The sequence below is a fragment of the Coregonus lavaretus genome (genome assembly GCF_964263955.1).
Source record: "Coregonus lavaretus genome assembly, chromosome: 38".
Lineage (NCBI taxonomy): Eukaryota > Metazoa > Chordata > Actinopteri > Salmoniformes > Salmonidae > Coregonus > Coregonus lavaretus.
Genome location: NC_140025.1, coordinates 23,311,873 through 23,326,961, shown reverse-complemented (window position 1 = coordinate 23,326,961; position 15,089 = coordinate 23,311,873). Strand labels below are relative to the sequence as shown.

The 15,089-nt window shown below is 40.6% G+C and overlaps 1 protein-coding gene across 3 annotated transcripts in view; it reads right to left on the bottom strand.

Annotated features, from left to right (window-relative positions):
* Positions 1-575: 575 nt before the first annotated feature.
* The window catches only part of trim2a (tripartite motif containing 2a), a 35,728-nt gene continuing 21,214 nt past the window's right edge, over positions 576-15,089 (bottom strand). For 2 of the 3 annotated variants that reach the window (XM_084155016.1, XM_084155018.1), the window contains 7 exons: positions 14,354-15,077; positions 12,180-12,283; positions 10,595-10,762; positions 9,835-10,015; positions 7,430-7,500; positions 3,495-3,635; positions 576-3,247 (listed from right to left, as the gene is read on the bottom strand). In XM_084155016.1, coding sequence (XP_084011142.1) covers positions 3,095-3,247; positions 3,495-3,635; positions 7,430-7,500; positions 9,835-10,015; positions 10,595-10,762; positions 12,180-12,283; positions 14,354-15,077 — 1,542 coding nt within the window. In that variant the 3' untranslated portion in view covers positions 576-3,094. The remainder of the gene's footprint in view (positions 3,248-3,494; positions 3,636-7,429; positions 7,501-9,834; positions 10,016-10,594; positions 10,763-12,179; positions 12,284-14,353; positions 15,078-15,089) is intronic. The other variant, XM_084155017.1, reaches the window with a different exon arrangement.

Genomic DNA, 15,089 nt, shown 5'->3' with positions numbered 1-15,089 from the left:
GCACACCTGTTAATTGAAATGCATTCCAGGTGACTACCTCATGAAGCTGGTTGAGAGAATGCCAAGCGTGTGCAAAGCTGTCATCAAGGAAAAGGGTGGCTACTTTGAAGAATCTCAAATTCAACATATATTTTGATTTGTTTGACACTTGTTTGGTTACTACATGATTCCATGTGGCATTTCATCGTTTTGATGTCTTCACTATTATTCTACAATGTAGAAAATAGTACAAATAAAGAAAAACCCTTGAATGAGCAGGTGTCCAAACTTTTGACTGGTACTGTATAAATAATTGGTTATGACAGTACCAAAGAGGGTGGCAAATCCTCTATAGTAATAGCAAAGTGTCTTTGTACTAGGAGTGGGTAGATGGAATATAATAAAGGTTAGGATTCTTCCAACTGGACAATTCCCCAATGAGAAGATTTTACCGGAGGCTGCAAGAAAAGTCTACAGAAATAGCTTTGTTTGTTATTGATGCCTTCTTGACTACATAAGTGTTTCTTCATTTAAGTTTCTTATCTACAGGCTATTTCTTTCTCATTCATTGAAGTGGATTGACAAAACACTTTTTTCAGGAATGCAATACTTTATTTCTGTGCTGTACACAAAGAGCAAATAAACATAAATTATGGTATGGTCAAACTTGAGGAAATGTTTTCACACACTGCAAGCATATTAGGGCTTGGGAAATCTGACTTTAAATATGAATGTTCCGATACAGTGAAAGGGAATAACACTGCCGTTTTTAACAGGGTGTTGCGTAAAGTTGGAATGTATGAGGGGGGAAAAAAACATTCTTAGTCTGTGTGTCTGACATTAACAATGTGCATGACATTCATAACACTTGCAACAATACACAATCTTCAAAAACGTTTTACATACCCATTTAGGGGGTGGAATGGAACAGCACAGTCATTGCAATGCCACTAAAACTTAGTTTCTGTACAAAAATGTACAAGTTGCATATCACATTTGCTGCATTACTGAGAGCTAAACATACAGTATATGGGCACTTCTTCCATTTGGCATCAGGGTATCAACATGGACGAGGACAACAAATAACTTAACAAGGACAAATACAAAATGGCTGTCTGAAACTATGTACATGAAAGTAATGAATTGATGTGAGTCAAGTGCTTTCGAATCTAAATTAATCCAAACGGACGCATGAAAAAAAAGATAAGGAGAGCATTTTTGAAGGCTGAACCTATTAAGATGTAGGCTAATTACCTTTTTATACAGTGCAGTTTATTTACACAGATTACATCTCGACTGTTAAGCCGTTGTATGTTTTTTAGATAAACTATTAGACAGTGTCAGCTACAGTATCAGAATACTACACCTGAGTAGTATCAATAGTTTTGTGTGACAACAGACAAATGGGCTCAACAATTGAGGATGGGAGGTAAAAGATGACTGGTTTGTAATATCAGTTTCAATATTGTCGTTATTGTTTCTAACAGTTCTACAATTACCTACAGTGCAGAGTAGCAAGAACAACACAGATGTATAACTATTGTTAATTTTCAGGACTCATTGAAAGTGAACTAAACATCCCAGAATGCTTTGAGCCATCATAAGTAGTATCATAAAGAGTTTAATGTGAATTGTCCCTTATCATATTTTACACCACGCGCACGCACGCACACACACAATCCTTTGCATTGAGCAACAATATCTAGTCTGTTATTATTGTGGAAGAGAAGCAAAGTGTAAAACCACTGGAGTAGAGGAGATAAGATATCATACACTGAGCAGTAAGTGAATTCCTTATTGTTAATATATGTAAATATCAAGTGGTGGTGTGTAGATTGAAAAAAACCACTACCACAAATACAAAGAACTATCTCCTAAGCAAAATGTAACCAATGGGCGATGTCACAAAATATAGCTTCCTGTAGATGTCTGCAATCTTTGACAAATGTTTCGCAGATGTTTGGGAATGTTTCACAAATGTTTGTGGGAAGGTTTTCGGACAGCGTTGCATGCACTTGTTATATATACCATGCTTAAAAAATACCCTGATATATTTTAGGTCCTACGTATGAAATTGAACAGGTGAGGTGGGTAGAGATACCTGTAGATAACTCTCATTTTCACTGAGAACATTTTACTAGAAGCTACTTTAGCCGGAGATTACTTTGTGGTGATCATTGATGCTAAATAATAATAATAATGAGATGCCAAGAAAGTGAAACAATCTAATTCATTGAAATTGGGGAATGAGATATTTTTGGAGCTAGTCTGTGTCAAAGTCAAGGCACTTTATTTTAGATTTTTACTTCCTTTCAATCTCACTTCCATACACATTGGTGACCGTCAACTAATATTAGCAACAACTTCCATACTTTAATTTCATTGCATGATAAACATTAACTTCCAGTTTTACATCAAGTGCCATGTCACAACAATAAATAACGAAAGGAAGAATTTGTCCAACCTAACCATGATACCCAGTTATCATTTTTCATCGTCCCAACAAGGATCCCTTTAAACAAAAGGAATGTATTGTATATCAGCTCTGGGGTGAAATTTCCCCTAAATTCAGATCTAGGATCAGCTTCCACGCCACCAATCCTAACCTTAACGATTAGTGGGGAAAATGCAAAACTGACCCAAGATCAGCATCTAGGGGCAACTTCACCCGACTACTACTTCTGTATATCACATTAGGGGCGGGGTCATCCTCCAATCCATGGAGATCTCAATCATAGTCCCTCCCTCCCACCTACATCACATGACCAATTCTCCTTCTCTTCTTCCTCTTCCCCATGGCCGACAGTAGAAAATAAACGTTTCTGGGGAAATACAGGGTTTCTCTTGTGAACTCCAGGGGGTCAGTGGAGGACAAGCTTAAAGGTCATGAAGGAGGCTACAGAGGCACATGTCAGGGTGAACGGTTAGAGAGAGGTTCTGTATGGCACGGTGATGGATGGCGGGATTGAATTAGTGGATGAGTGCAAATCCACCCATTACTCCGTACTGAGGATGGTGTGTGTGTGTGTGTGTGTGTGTGCGCAAGTCTTCGTGTGTGCGAATCTGTGAATGTGAGTGTACGCATAAGTGTGTGTGTCTACTAAGTGTGCGAGGGCTACTGCAGGTAACGGTAGACTTTGAAGCAGTGGTTCCCAGAGTCAGCCACCACCACGTGGCCATCGGAGGTGAGGGCCAGGCCCTGGGGACCGTAGAGAGGGTCTGCCGATGTGTTGATGTAGGAGAGAAACGAACCACTGCCATCAAACACCTGCGCGAGAGAGAGGAGACAGAGGGGGGGGGGGGGGGGGGGGGGGGGGTTAGTGGTATTCCAAATTTAACTGACTACTCTAGATACAAATATAATAAATCTAACAAAATGATTTGATAATAAAATTATATTTTAAAGAGCATTCTAGAGGACTAGAAAAATGTTTTCATTTACAGTTTAGTTAACACCAAAACAATGTCTCCCACTTCCCTGACCTTGGTCTCACTTCCATGCTCTTTGGCCTCACCTGTATTCGGCTATTGCCCCAGTCTGCTACGATGATGTTGCCGTTGACGTCCACCGCCACCCCCGTAGGGGCGTTGAACTGGCCGTTCCCCTCCCCGTTGGAACCAAACTTCAGAAGAAACTCCCCCTCAGGGTTGAACACCTGCAGAAAGGTACACATCCTTTTTTCAGAAGGGTACACAATCCCTTTTTATATAAAGAAAAGGTACATATCATCATCATCATCATCATCTGGTTCGGTGGGTGCCATGTTGCCGAGAGGTCGCCTAGGCAGAGAGCTCCTGTACATTTTGTAAATATTTAATAATTACTACATGTTTTTTATTTGAATCTTTTTTCTTTATTTTTGGTTTTGAATAGCCAAATGTTTATAGATTAAATCTGGATTGCGTCTATTTGTTTCCTGCCCATGAATTCATTGCAAATCAGCCGTCTCATGATAACTAGCTAGCGATGCTACCAGGCTAGCTAGCTAACGTTAGTGTATTTCGATTTGAATACCCCCTGCCTATTTTTACAAATTATTTCTGCGGTCTCATGACCCAATGAGGAGGACTAATGCATGGCGAGCTGGCAGTGACGACTTCATCGCTCGGGAGGTTTCCTATGAGCGGCCTGTCATCATAATATCCTGAGTGAATGGAGACTGGGGAGCTCAAAAACAACATCTCGTTCTACACTACAAGATCAGAGAGTCAATGGCTATGGAGAAATCGCAGTCAGACGGCAGGGGGGACGAGGCGCCAGTGAGATGCCTTCAATGGAGAGTGACCTGTGCTGTCTGCCTGCCAGTCTCCGGAGGACCTACTCATCTCCCCACATTGACCTCCTTCCTCTGCTCAAGCCATGTGGTTCCATATTGACTGTCACTCCATCTGTTGGAGGCTTGAAACACTCAAAATTTGAAACACTGTCTGAAAATCATAGTGCAGACCTACTCTATCCTATAGCTGTTTTATTTTATTCACTGTTTGTTTTGCTTTGTAGCAATGTGTCGTTTGAATGTCATATGTTGAACAATGCTGGACACAATGTGGAATTGACCTTAACCAACTTGAGATTTTCTCCCCAAAATACTTTCTATCTCCAAGACAATGGGTCGGACAAATGGCTCGACACCTAGGGGTGAAACCATGTGACCTAGCAGGACTATAAAAGTACTGCTCCCCTATCTTTTACCCTCTTTACTCTGGACCTCCATCTCCAGCAGGCTGACCATAGGCCCTGGACCTTTGCCTTTAATGGCCAGAACTGGTAACTGATAACTTAGGGGAAAAGTATAGCTACCAGTACAGACATTGGGAAGGAAGTGCCCACTCACCAAACAGGCTCAGAAGAAGACTTAGTCTCAGAAGAAAACATATGACTTAAAAGAGCTAGTGTAGCCTGAACGGTACACTTAAAACTGTCTTCAAGGAAAGAAGGAGAAGACAATTAGAGCACAGCCTCTGCAACTCAAGCAAGGAGCCAACAGAGAAGAGCGACAAGCATAAGGACAATTCAACAAGAAAGGACACGCAGCCATCTTCTTCCCTTGTTCTTCTCCATGCGGCCTGAACCAGCAAGAAGCCACAACAGACTTTGATCACAGACTGAGTATAACATAATTTAATGTTCAGGATCTCGAGGTCTTCACCTCGTCTTCCAATCTATTTCCTACCTTTTCATGATCATTGTATAAAGAAATGTTATTCTGGTAAAGAAGTCCAATTGATTCTCAAAATAATTCATTCCTTCAGATAAGCCATTGTTAAAATGTTAGTCTTATAGAGTTATTGCTAAAATAACTCATAAGCCAGGTCAGGGACGGCTTGTTCAATAGGGCGATATGGGCGACGCACTGCCAAACGGGAAAAGGAAGGGATTTTTTTTCTAATCAATTATATCACGGCAACAGCAGTTATCAGTGTTCACGTCTGATCTGCCAGCCACTAAATGTCAAATCAGGCTAAAGTCGTGCTTCAAATGGCCCCGCCCGTTTTTGGGGCGATTTCAGTCAAGTTGAAAATCGCCCAGAAGTCTCTCATAGCCTGTCATGTAAAATCTATTTTTTTCACATTTCAAAGCTTTCAATACATTCTCTATGGGTGTCTGTGGGCTTGCACTTACGCGCTTTCGTCATACGTGACGTAACGTTGAACGTAACTAAGACAATGGCGGCTAGAAGCGTCTCTGTTGCGACCTGCAGTGCGGCGTTATTTTATGTTTTTAATTTGTAGACTTAGTTTACAAACATTCTGCCAACCATGGATTTCCAGTGGTTGGTTTTGGACTGATCTTGTTGATCGTGTACATACCCGCTACGAACGGACTAAATAATGAAAACGCTGCTGGCAGCTGAATCCCAATACAGCTGGGAGACTTGGCTGGATGAGTCCCGGACAGAGAAGTGGAGCCGGCCACCTTCACCCTGGTCAGAGCGGACCGCGATCCTGGTAAGAGAGCGACTCTGTACCCCGACATTGAACTGCTTTCTGTGTCATTGCGACCTTACTATCAATTCAATTCAATTTAAGGGCTTTATTGGCATGGGAAACGTGTGTTAACATTGCCAAAGCAAGGGAAGTAGATAGTAAACAAAAGTGAAATAAACAATAAATATTAACAGTAAACATTACACTCAGAAGTTTCAAAAGAATAAAGACATTTCAAATGTCATATTATGTATATATACAGTGTTGTTACAATGTGCAAATAGTTAAAGTACAAATGGGAAAATAAATAAACATAAATATGGGTTGTATTTACAATGGTGTTTGTTCTTCACTGGTTGCCCTTTTCTTGTGGCAACAGGTCACAAATCTTGCAGCTGTGATGGCACACTGTGGTTTTTCACCCAGTAGATAAGGGAGTTTATCAAAATTGGGTTTGTTTTCGAATTCTTTGTGGATCGCTGTAATCTGAGGGAAATATGTGTCTCTAATATGGTCATACATTTGGCAGGAGGTTAGGAAGTGCAGCTCAGTTTCCACCTCATTTTGTGGGCAGTGTGCACATAGCCTGTCTTCTCTTGAGAGCCAGGTCTGCCTACGGCGGCCTTTCTCAATAGCAAGGCTATGGTCACTGAGTCTGTACATAGTCAAAGCTTTCATTAAGTTTGGGTCAGTCACAGTGGTCAGGTATTCTGCCACTGTGTACTCTCTGTTTAGGGCCAAATAGCATTCTAGTTTGCTCTGTTTTTTTGTTTGTTCTTTCCAATGTGTCAAGTAATTCTCTTTTTGTTTTCTCATGATTTGGTTGGGTCTAATTGTGTTGTTGTTGTTGTTGTTGTTGTTGTTGTCCTGGGGCTGTGTGGGGTCTGTTTGTGTTTGTGAACAGAGGCCCAGGACAAGCTTACTTAGGGGACTCTTCTCCAAGTTCATCTCTCTGTAGGTGATGGCTTTGTTATGGAAGGTTTGGGAATCGCTTCCTTTTAAGTGGTTACTATCTGCCCCGTGAGTTCCCCCAATTGTTTGTTACCGTTGTGTACTGTTGATAATCACAAGTTTACTGGAGAACTGAGACCAAGTAGAGACTTTGGACAGGGTGGATATGGTATAATAAAGGCAGTTTATTCAGAGGTAAAGATATCTGGAATCGCGTGCACGGACTCGTGCACGTGTGTAGGTCACCTAAATCATCAGAAAAATTGCCCCTCCTGAGAATTTTTTCAGGAGCCGCCACTGAGCCAGGTCTTCTTAGAATACAATTTTTGTCCAATACTGGACTGGTGCTCCGTTAATCATCTCATATTAATAAGTGTACACACAATTTTACAGCTTTTTCAAGTGATTTGAGATTATTTTTGTAATGAAAAGCGCTATAGAAGTTGAATAAATTATTATTATTATTATAATATCCCTTTTTCAGAAAGGGTACACATCCTTTTAAAAAAAAGTTACACCATTCTTTTTTCACAAGAGTACAAATAATTTTTAATTGGTGAGATGGTCTTACCTTCACAGAATGATTATGGAAGTCTGTAACAATTATCTCATTGTTATGGTTGACTGCTGCAAAGTGAGGACCTGGATCAAACAGAGAGATAGTACATGCATTTAACCCTGCCCCTATGGCAATGTAAACAACGAAACAAAGGAAAGTGGAGATGTCTTACGGTGATGGCAGAGGCTTGAGGATTGTAATAGCCTACTCTGTACTACTGATGAGTAGTGAACTTTCTGGCGACGGGCTGCCGGGGCATCACCCAAGTGGGTGCTACTTGTTTGTATGGAGGAATGGCTACAAAAGTCAAGCGGCTATGCTACGGACGTCGGGGTGCACTGTTAAACGGCTCCGGACCTGTCTGATCCTGACCCATATCCCTGTGACGCTGCCTCCCACCGCTAAAGCCATTGTTTGATACTACCAAGACAAACTGCTTCAGCTCCCATCCTGATTTACTGTTTTTGTTTCCTTGTTTAATTACTTTTATGTGCTGTGTACATAATTCAGCTTTAAGCTGCCATGTACCACAGCCTACATGTAAATGTAATAAAACTAATAAAGACACTGCTGACAAAGTTGAAAATGGCTTGATTTAAAACAATGTATCATTTGATGTGATATGTTTATGAAAAGACCTGCCAAAACACGCCTGCCAAAACACATGTAGAAACTGATTCCACTGTATGTCTTTTATTCTGTTAAACTGTAACCAAATATCATATTAAGCAATGTAATCATAAATTCATTTTAAAATGAAGGAAATGTATTTAACTGAAATGGAAAGCTATAGGGAAGAGTGGGGTAAGTTGAGCCAAAGGGGTAAGTTGAGCCACCCTTGTTTCTAGGAAACCATACACAAAATTAATAATTTGACCAAATATTTAAGAAGGGTCATCATTTCATGGAGTATGTGAAGGAAGAAACCATATGGAAAAAGTGGTAAGCAAGTTAGGTCCCAATTTTCTATAAAAACATTCTGACAAAAACGCGATCATAATTGTGTTGGATTGTGTTTGGGAAATAAAGAGACGTGGTTTTAAAAAGGTAATTGTAATATTTCATTCAGTACAGAAATGTGTAGGCGGCTTAACTTATCCTGTCCCGCAGCTCAACAAGTTGTGCCAAGAGACCACTTTTTTTGGACAAGCTATGTTTTCAAAACTGTAGTGTTTACATTAATTCTCGTTATTTCCAGATATACACAACATCCCGAAATATACACTACAGGTCAAAAGTTTTAGAACACTTACTCATTCTAGGGTTTTTCTTTAATTTGACTATTTTCTACATTGTAGAATAATAGTGAACACATCAAAACTATGAAATAACACATATGGCATCATGTAGTAACCAAAAAAATGTGTTAAACAAATCAAAATATATTTGAGATTTGAGATTCTTCAAATAGCCACCCTTTGCCTTGAAGACAGCTTTTCTACAATGTAGAAAATAGTACAAATAAAGAAAAACCCTTGAATGAGTAGGTGTTCTAAAACTTCTGACCGGTAGTGTATGTAGATATTTTTGTTAGAAAGAATACTATATTTCCCTTGACGGAGTGATGATGAATATAAAAAAAAAATCGCTCAATTTACCCCACTCTCCCCTACTGGAGAGTCCTGCTGTACAAATGGTTGTTTTTGACAGGTTATTCACTATTTATGTGTACGCTTAGGCCTGTGTTTTTTTGTTTGTTTGTTTTTTACAGTTTTCACATTTTATTCATTTGTTTATTTATTTACATTTACTATGTAAATAGCCTGTGGGGAAAACAACCTGTGGGTACCTAGGTTACCCCATTGGCTCACAGCAAAAACGTCACCTTTTTCCAACAATTTTCTTGTTGTCTGCTTGTTTTAGTCATTTACAAAACGGTATGTAAGAAAAGTACAACATGTCTAAAGATTACTTTTCAACACTGCCTGCTCCTGAGTGCTCTCACTACTTAGAAAAATGTAGTATTGTAGGGCTTCCCTCATGATGGTTTTAATCATGTTTTGAGGCTATACAGTGTTTGTTTACGTTTACAAACATTGGAGTAAAACAAGCTATATTTTGGGTTCTATTGGGGTATGTCAGTTGAAGTAAGCTCATATTCTTCAAGAATGAATGGGTACATATAATTAATTTATAAGTCCAAAAGTGGATGTAGCAACTGCTGATTGCCCCTTTAAGATAAGGTTGGGCTAATTGAAAATTGAAACATTGAATGGAAACACACACACACACGACTGACAAAAGCAATGTGCTTCGAGACAGTAGGAAGAGCATGCGGGATAAAATACAATAAAATGTTATAGCTCGAAAGGTCAAGGTCACGTCCTAAAGGTCACTCGCCTGGGGGAGTCCTCATTCCGCATGCAGGTGGTGGGAGCAAAATAGTGGGAGCGGAGAGGGGAGTGCAACACCATTACCATTGAGTGTACCTGCAAACTGCCGGTCGCCGTTTCCGCGGTTACCAAACTTGGTGACCAGCTTGCCGTTGGGCTGAAAGATGAAGACGCAGCACGCCTTGTTGTCCACGATGATGACGTGGCCATTCCTGTCTACCGACACGCCTTTGGGGCCCATCAGCTTGCCCGAGCCAATCTTATTCTGGGGGGAGATAGAGGGACAGTCAGGAAGGACAGTGGATAATACCCCAGTATTTCTGTTGGGTATTTTATATAAAGATATAACTTGATATAAAGATATAACTTGATATAAAGATATAAGATATAACTTGAGATAACAGGTTATCTCAAGTTAATGTTTCAATTCAGGCTAACGTCAAAGTCTGTGGCATGGGACCTTATTTTTCTGGTGCTGCTGGGTAGAAAAAGACTAATCAAGTCAGAAAGCATACCCACATTGAGTTATCCATTATCAGTGAGCATCAGCCATGCAAAGCATCACATAGGATAAAGCAATTCTGACAGCAGCTATTAGTTGATATGACAGAACAGTCTGGAATCCAAACTGAATAGCCCTCCATTTCAATATATTTTCACTTCAATTATGAAGTCTGGACCTGCTCCAACTGAGAGGCACTCGGGCCGACAATTGGGGCGGCTAGAAAGCAGCACAAACGATTTCAATGAAGGTAGGTCCAGACTGAATCAGTAAAGTGGAACAGAGCGATATCTAGTGTGGATTCCAGGATAAATGACGGCATTGTATAAACTTTTAACTCACCTTGAACTTTCCGTCGCTGGAGAAGATGCTAACCCACTTGTTGTCGTAGTCGGCTATGATGATGTCACCGTTGGGGTGGACCGCCACTCCTGTGGGCCGCTGCAGTTGCCCTGGAGACCGTCCACGCACCCCAAAGCGACTCTTGAACAGACCGTCGTTAGAGAAGATCTGCGAAAGAAACACGGGGCCGAATCACATGACTGAAGATGGACTGATTGTCAAAATGCTTTGAAATATAAAAAACGTAATCAATGGATAGTCAGGGCTCTTTTTTTATTCAGTCCTTTAAGGAAATGATTTGAAAATCCTCTTTGATATGATAAATAAATGACACTTTTCAATTATTGAACTGGAATTGTTACTGTCCTGATGCCAATTTACAGTTGGTATCTTTGCCATATTTTCACATTTGCAAAAGCACCATGATATACAGCAAATCAATACAAAACATCTGAGCAGTCAGAGCTCTTAACCGAGTCTTGTTTTCATCCAGTCTATATCAGAAGAATATTCTTCAGACAATCTCTTCAGACACACCTCAAAGAGCTCTGGTGAGAACTCACAGTCAAAAGATACCACTGTGACTAAGTCAAGGCAGAACGACTTCAGAGAGATGAGCTAGACGCAGGGCTGTTCAATTCCAGTCCTGGAGGGCCAAAACACTTCTGTTTTTCATCCTCTCCTTCCAAAAAATGTTTTGGCTCTCCAGGTCCAGAATTGAACAGCGCTGAGCTAGATACCAACTACCACTCTTATGTAAATGTTTTAAATATTAGGATGAAAGAGTCTAACTACAGTAGAAAAGTATTTTATCATGCCTAACTTGTATTACATGAAATAACAAATTATGTGCTCACGCAAAAATGAATGTGTGCTGTGGTAAATAAATAAATAAATAAAAACATCTGGTATTCAAGGCATGTAAATCCACAGATCAACAAAGCAAATCTACAAAAACACAAGTGCTTGTATGTTCATTTGATTGAACATATTCTCAGCCCTTTTCAACTCAAATGCATTAAAGGGAGGATGGACAGCTGATGGTTCGTCTCCATGGAGATGACAAAGTGCAGCTCTCACCAAGCTAATTATGTTCAATAGCGATGATGAGTCATTGTGCTCAGCCCACCAGCATCCCACAATTCCCTCTGCTATTTCCCTCAGGCCAAGAGAAGAAGAAGCATAATGTGCTTGTTGATCCTACCCTGAACAACTGGTATCATCAGAATATAAGACATTCTACTGTACAGTGTTAACCACTTCGAGAACTAGTGAAAAGTGTTATGTAAACGCAATCTATTTTTGCAATCCATTATATGACTACTTGTTACCTTTTGAAGCCAAATGTTTTTAGTGAGGTAGTTGGCCGAACTACATTTGTGTGACGAGTAACCTTGCCTTGAGACCTCTGTTAGCTCTAACAGTAATAGTAATGCCTAAGCTTTAGCTCAACAGGCCTTGGTCAAAAGTAGTGCACTTAGAAATAGGGTGCTTTTTGGGATTCAGTCATGGTCTTGAGTCGCGTCAACGACATGGGTTTAATTAATGATCTATAGCTAGAGATGACATTCTCCAGTTCCCTTACCTGAACACACTGGTTATTGCTGTCTGCTATCAACACCTTGCCTACTGAGGAGGCAGCCACACCCTGTAGATTGGTGAATTCCCCTTTGTTTCTTCCCTTTGTACCTGGAAGGCATGAAATAAACAAGCGTCAAATTCCCCCGTAATGCTTATTCATCATATGAGTGTAGATTAAGAGTTTATTAAGTGAAAACATTTTGACGAACTGTATTATTCTTACAATGGTCAGTTCCCGGAGTGACCTTTTTCCAATTCCACCCATGTATAACTCTGACTAGTAACTCATAACATATTAGTGTTGTCATGATACTGGAATTTTGACTTCGATACCAATACTAGGTTTAGTATCATGATACTCAATACCATCACGATACTCGACACCAAAATGATACCACAGCAAAAAAGGTTATATTAGCCAAAGTCACAGAATGGCACTTGATCCAGACAGATAAACTCAGCTACTGCTCTGTTCAATCGTTTGGCATCTTTAGAGTTTTATTTTTTTACATCAAAATGTTGAATCATAAATCATAAAAATCTATATTTGACTTTGTTTTTACCAATCTAACTACATAACATAAATGGTAATAATTTATTTGAATGGTAAATCTCTATTGATAAACTGGGTAAATAACAGTTTGGTCCGTGTGGTTCAGTTGGTAGAGCATGGCGCTTGCAACGCCAGGGTTGTAGGTTCGATTCCCACGGGGGACCAGTACGAAAATGTATGCATTCACTGCTGTAAGTTGCTCTGGATAAAAGCATCTACTAAATTACTAAAATGTAAATGTAGCCTAGGCCTATTCACAATACAGGTGAATGCATATTCAATAGGAGACCGATTAAGTGAATGAATAAAGTTTTTGGTGGCAATCAGCTTTGAAATCAGCACATTTTGCGCTATAGTTTGCATATTAAATCACAAACAAAGTACTATGGTAGTAAATTGATGTTAGCTTCAGCTGTAAGCTAGCAAGGAAAGTTAGCCTACAAAGCTTGACGCTAACCGTATCTTCTTGCATTGTAAAGTGTTCTAGCCTGTTTGGACATTGTTTTGCGAACACTAATTAACAGTTTAAACATTTCGACATGCCGTTTCGCATTATTCAAGTGTGTTAACTTCTGTGCAGAGTGGGGAGCTAACACGATGCAGTCCAGACTCCCAGTGCAGGCTAGCAATGAGTAAGTGGAGCAGGCACGGTGCGCGCCTCACGCTATAAGGGGACATCGCTGAGCTGATAGAGTTGATCTGTGAGACACATTTTGACAGAAGTACAGAAAGTAACCAAAATTCAAGTACCGAACCGATTTTCATGTTCTAGTATCGAAAAAGTACAGAAGTTTCGGTATACCGTGCAACACTACAACATATAATTATGTATTAGGTGAACTATCCCTATTCATTTGTTAGTTGAGCCTTCCCTTTAAATCTGTTAAACACAATTTTAATGACCAGAAAACATGACATTTCTACCTTTAGATTTTGTGGCATAGAGAAAGTTTAGATATCAGACAGGGGAGGTGGTATAAATAATACTCTGAGCAAAAGAGAATGTTTTTCGATTTTCACCCTCCAGACATTATTTCCTAAAGGTCTTCATGATGAAGTGCCTATGTATGTTATGTTATAAATGTGAACATGAATGAATGCCCCCATTTCAGATTACTCTGACATTTTTCTTGTGCTGTACCTAATGATTTATGAAAACTTGCTTGGTGGGTCGATGTCCTCATTGTGGTTTTACAGACGTGTTTAATACGTTTCATGTACATACTTTATTCTAATATTTATGAAATGCACATTGTTATATTTGGTAACAATTATTTTCCCTCGACTCCAACCCCATTTGATGCATGGAACAGATGTGGGTGAAGCTATGTCTACATAAGGGTGCTAATAAAACAAAAGCTCTGACGAAGGCCTTGAGACCGATACGTAATGCTTATTAAAGAGCAGTGATACTAGCAAGAGCAGTGTGCAGGTTTCTTCTTTTGTCTCATGTTCTAGTATTGAAAAAGTACCGAAGTTTTGGTATACCGTGCAACACTACAACATATAATTATGTATTAGGTGAACTGTCCATTTATATGTCTTAGATGAACTGTCCCTTTAAATGTGTTAGTTGAACCTTCCCTTTAAATCTGTTAAAACACCAATGATAAAGCAACCATTACCGATCCTGAAAATTAGGTCATCTTCGATGGGGTTCTCTTTCCTCTTCCCTGTGCTGTACATACTGGCTGGCCTCTTGATGGCCTTCTGCTTGACGTGGCTACTCCCCGGCGACTTCAACCTCTTCTTAGCGCTCTCCGTACTGGGCGACACATCCGCCGACTTTGTCGCTTTAATCTTAAAGGGACTACCTTTAATATGCTGGTCGTACAGACGCAGCGACAGCGTCAAACTACCCTCTTTCGGCGCCGTGTACAGATACTCGTACGTCCCGTTCTTGTTGTCCAGTATCTCGCCGTCGCCCACACTACCGTCCGGAGTGGCGATCTCCGCCGTGATGTTGGCTTTCCCCATCTTACACAGCTCACCATCCTTGTCCTTGGTCGTGATGGTGACAGAGGTGGGCAGGCCCGCCACGCACTGCCTCAGGCCCTCGCCCGTGGCCACCGTCTCGGACGCCACGGCGTTCGTGGTAACTATAGTACCCAGGTTGTGGATGGACTTCTTGATGCCCTCAGTCTCCACCAGAAAGTCCAGCTGGTCGTTCTCCCCGGGCTGGAGGGGGAGCTCTTGCACGGCCAGCTCGCTGAGCCGCTCACTCATCTGCTTCTTGACGAGCAGGACCTCGGCCTCGGTGCCGTGGCTCAGTGCCTGCTCGGTAAAGATGCAGCTACTGTTGATGCCATCTTGGCCCTGGAGTAATGTGTCCAGCTGGGCTTGGAGCACCTGGGAGAAAAA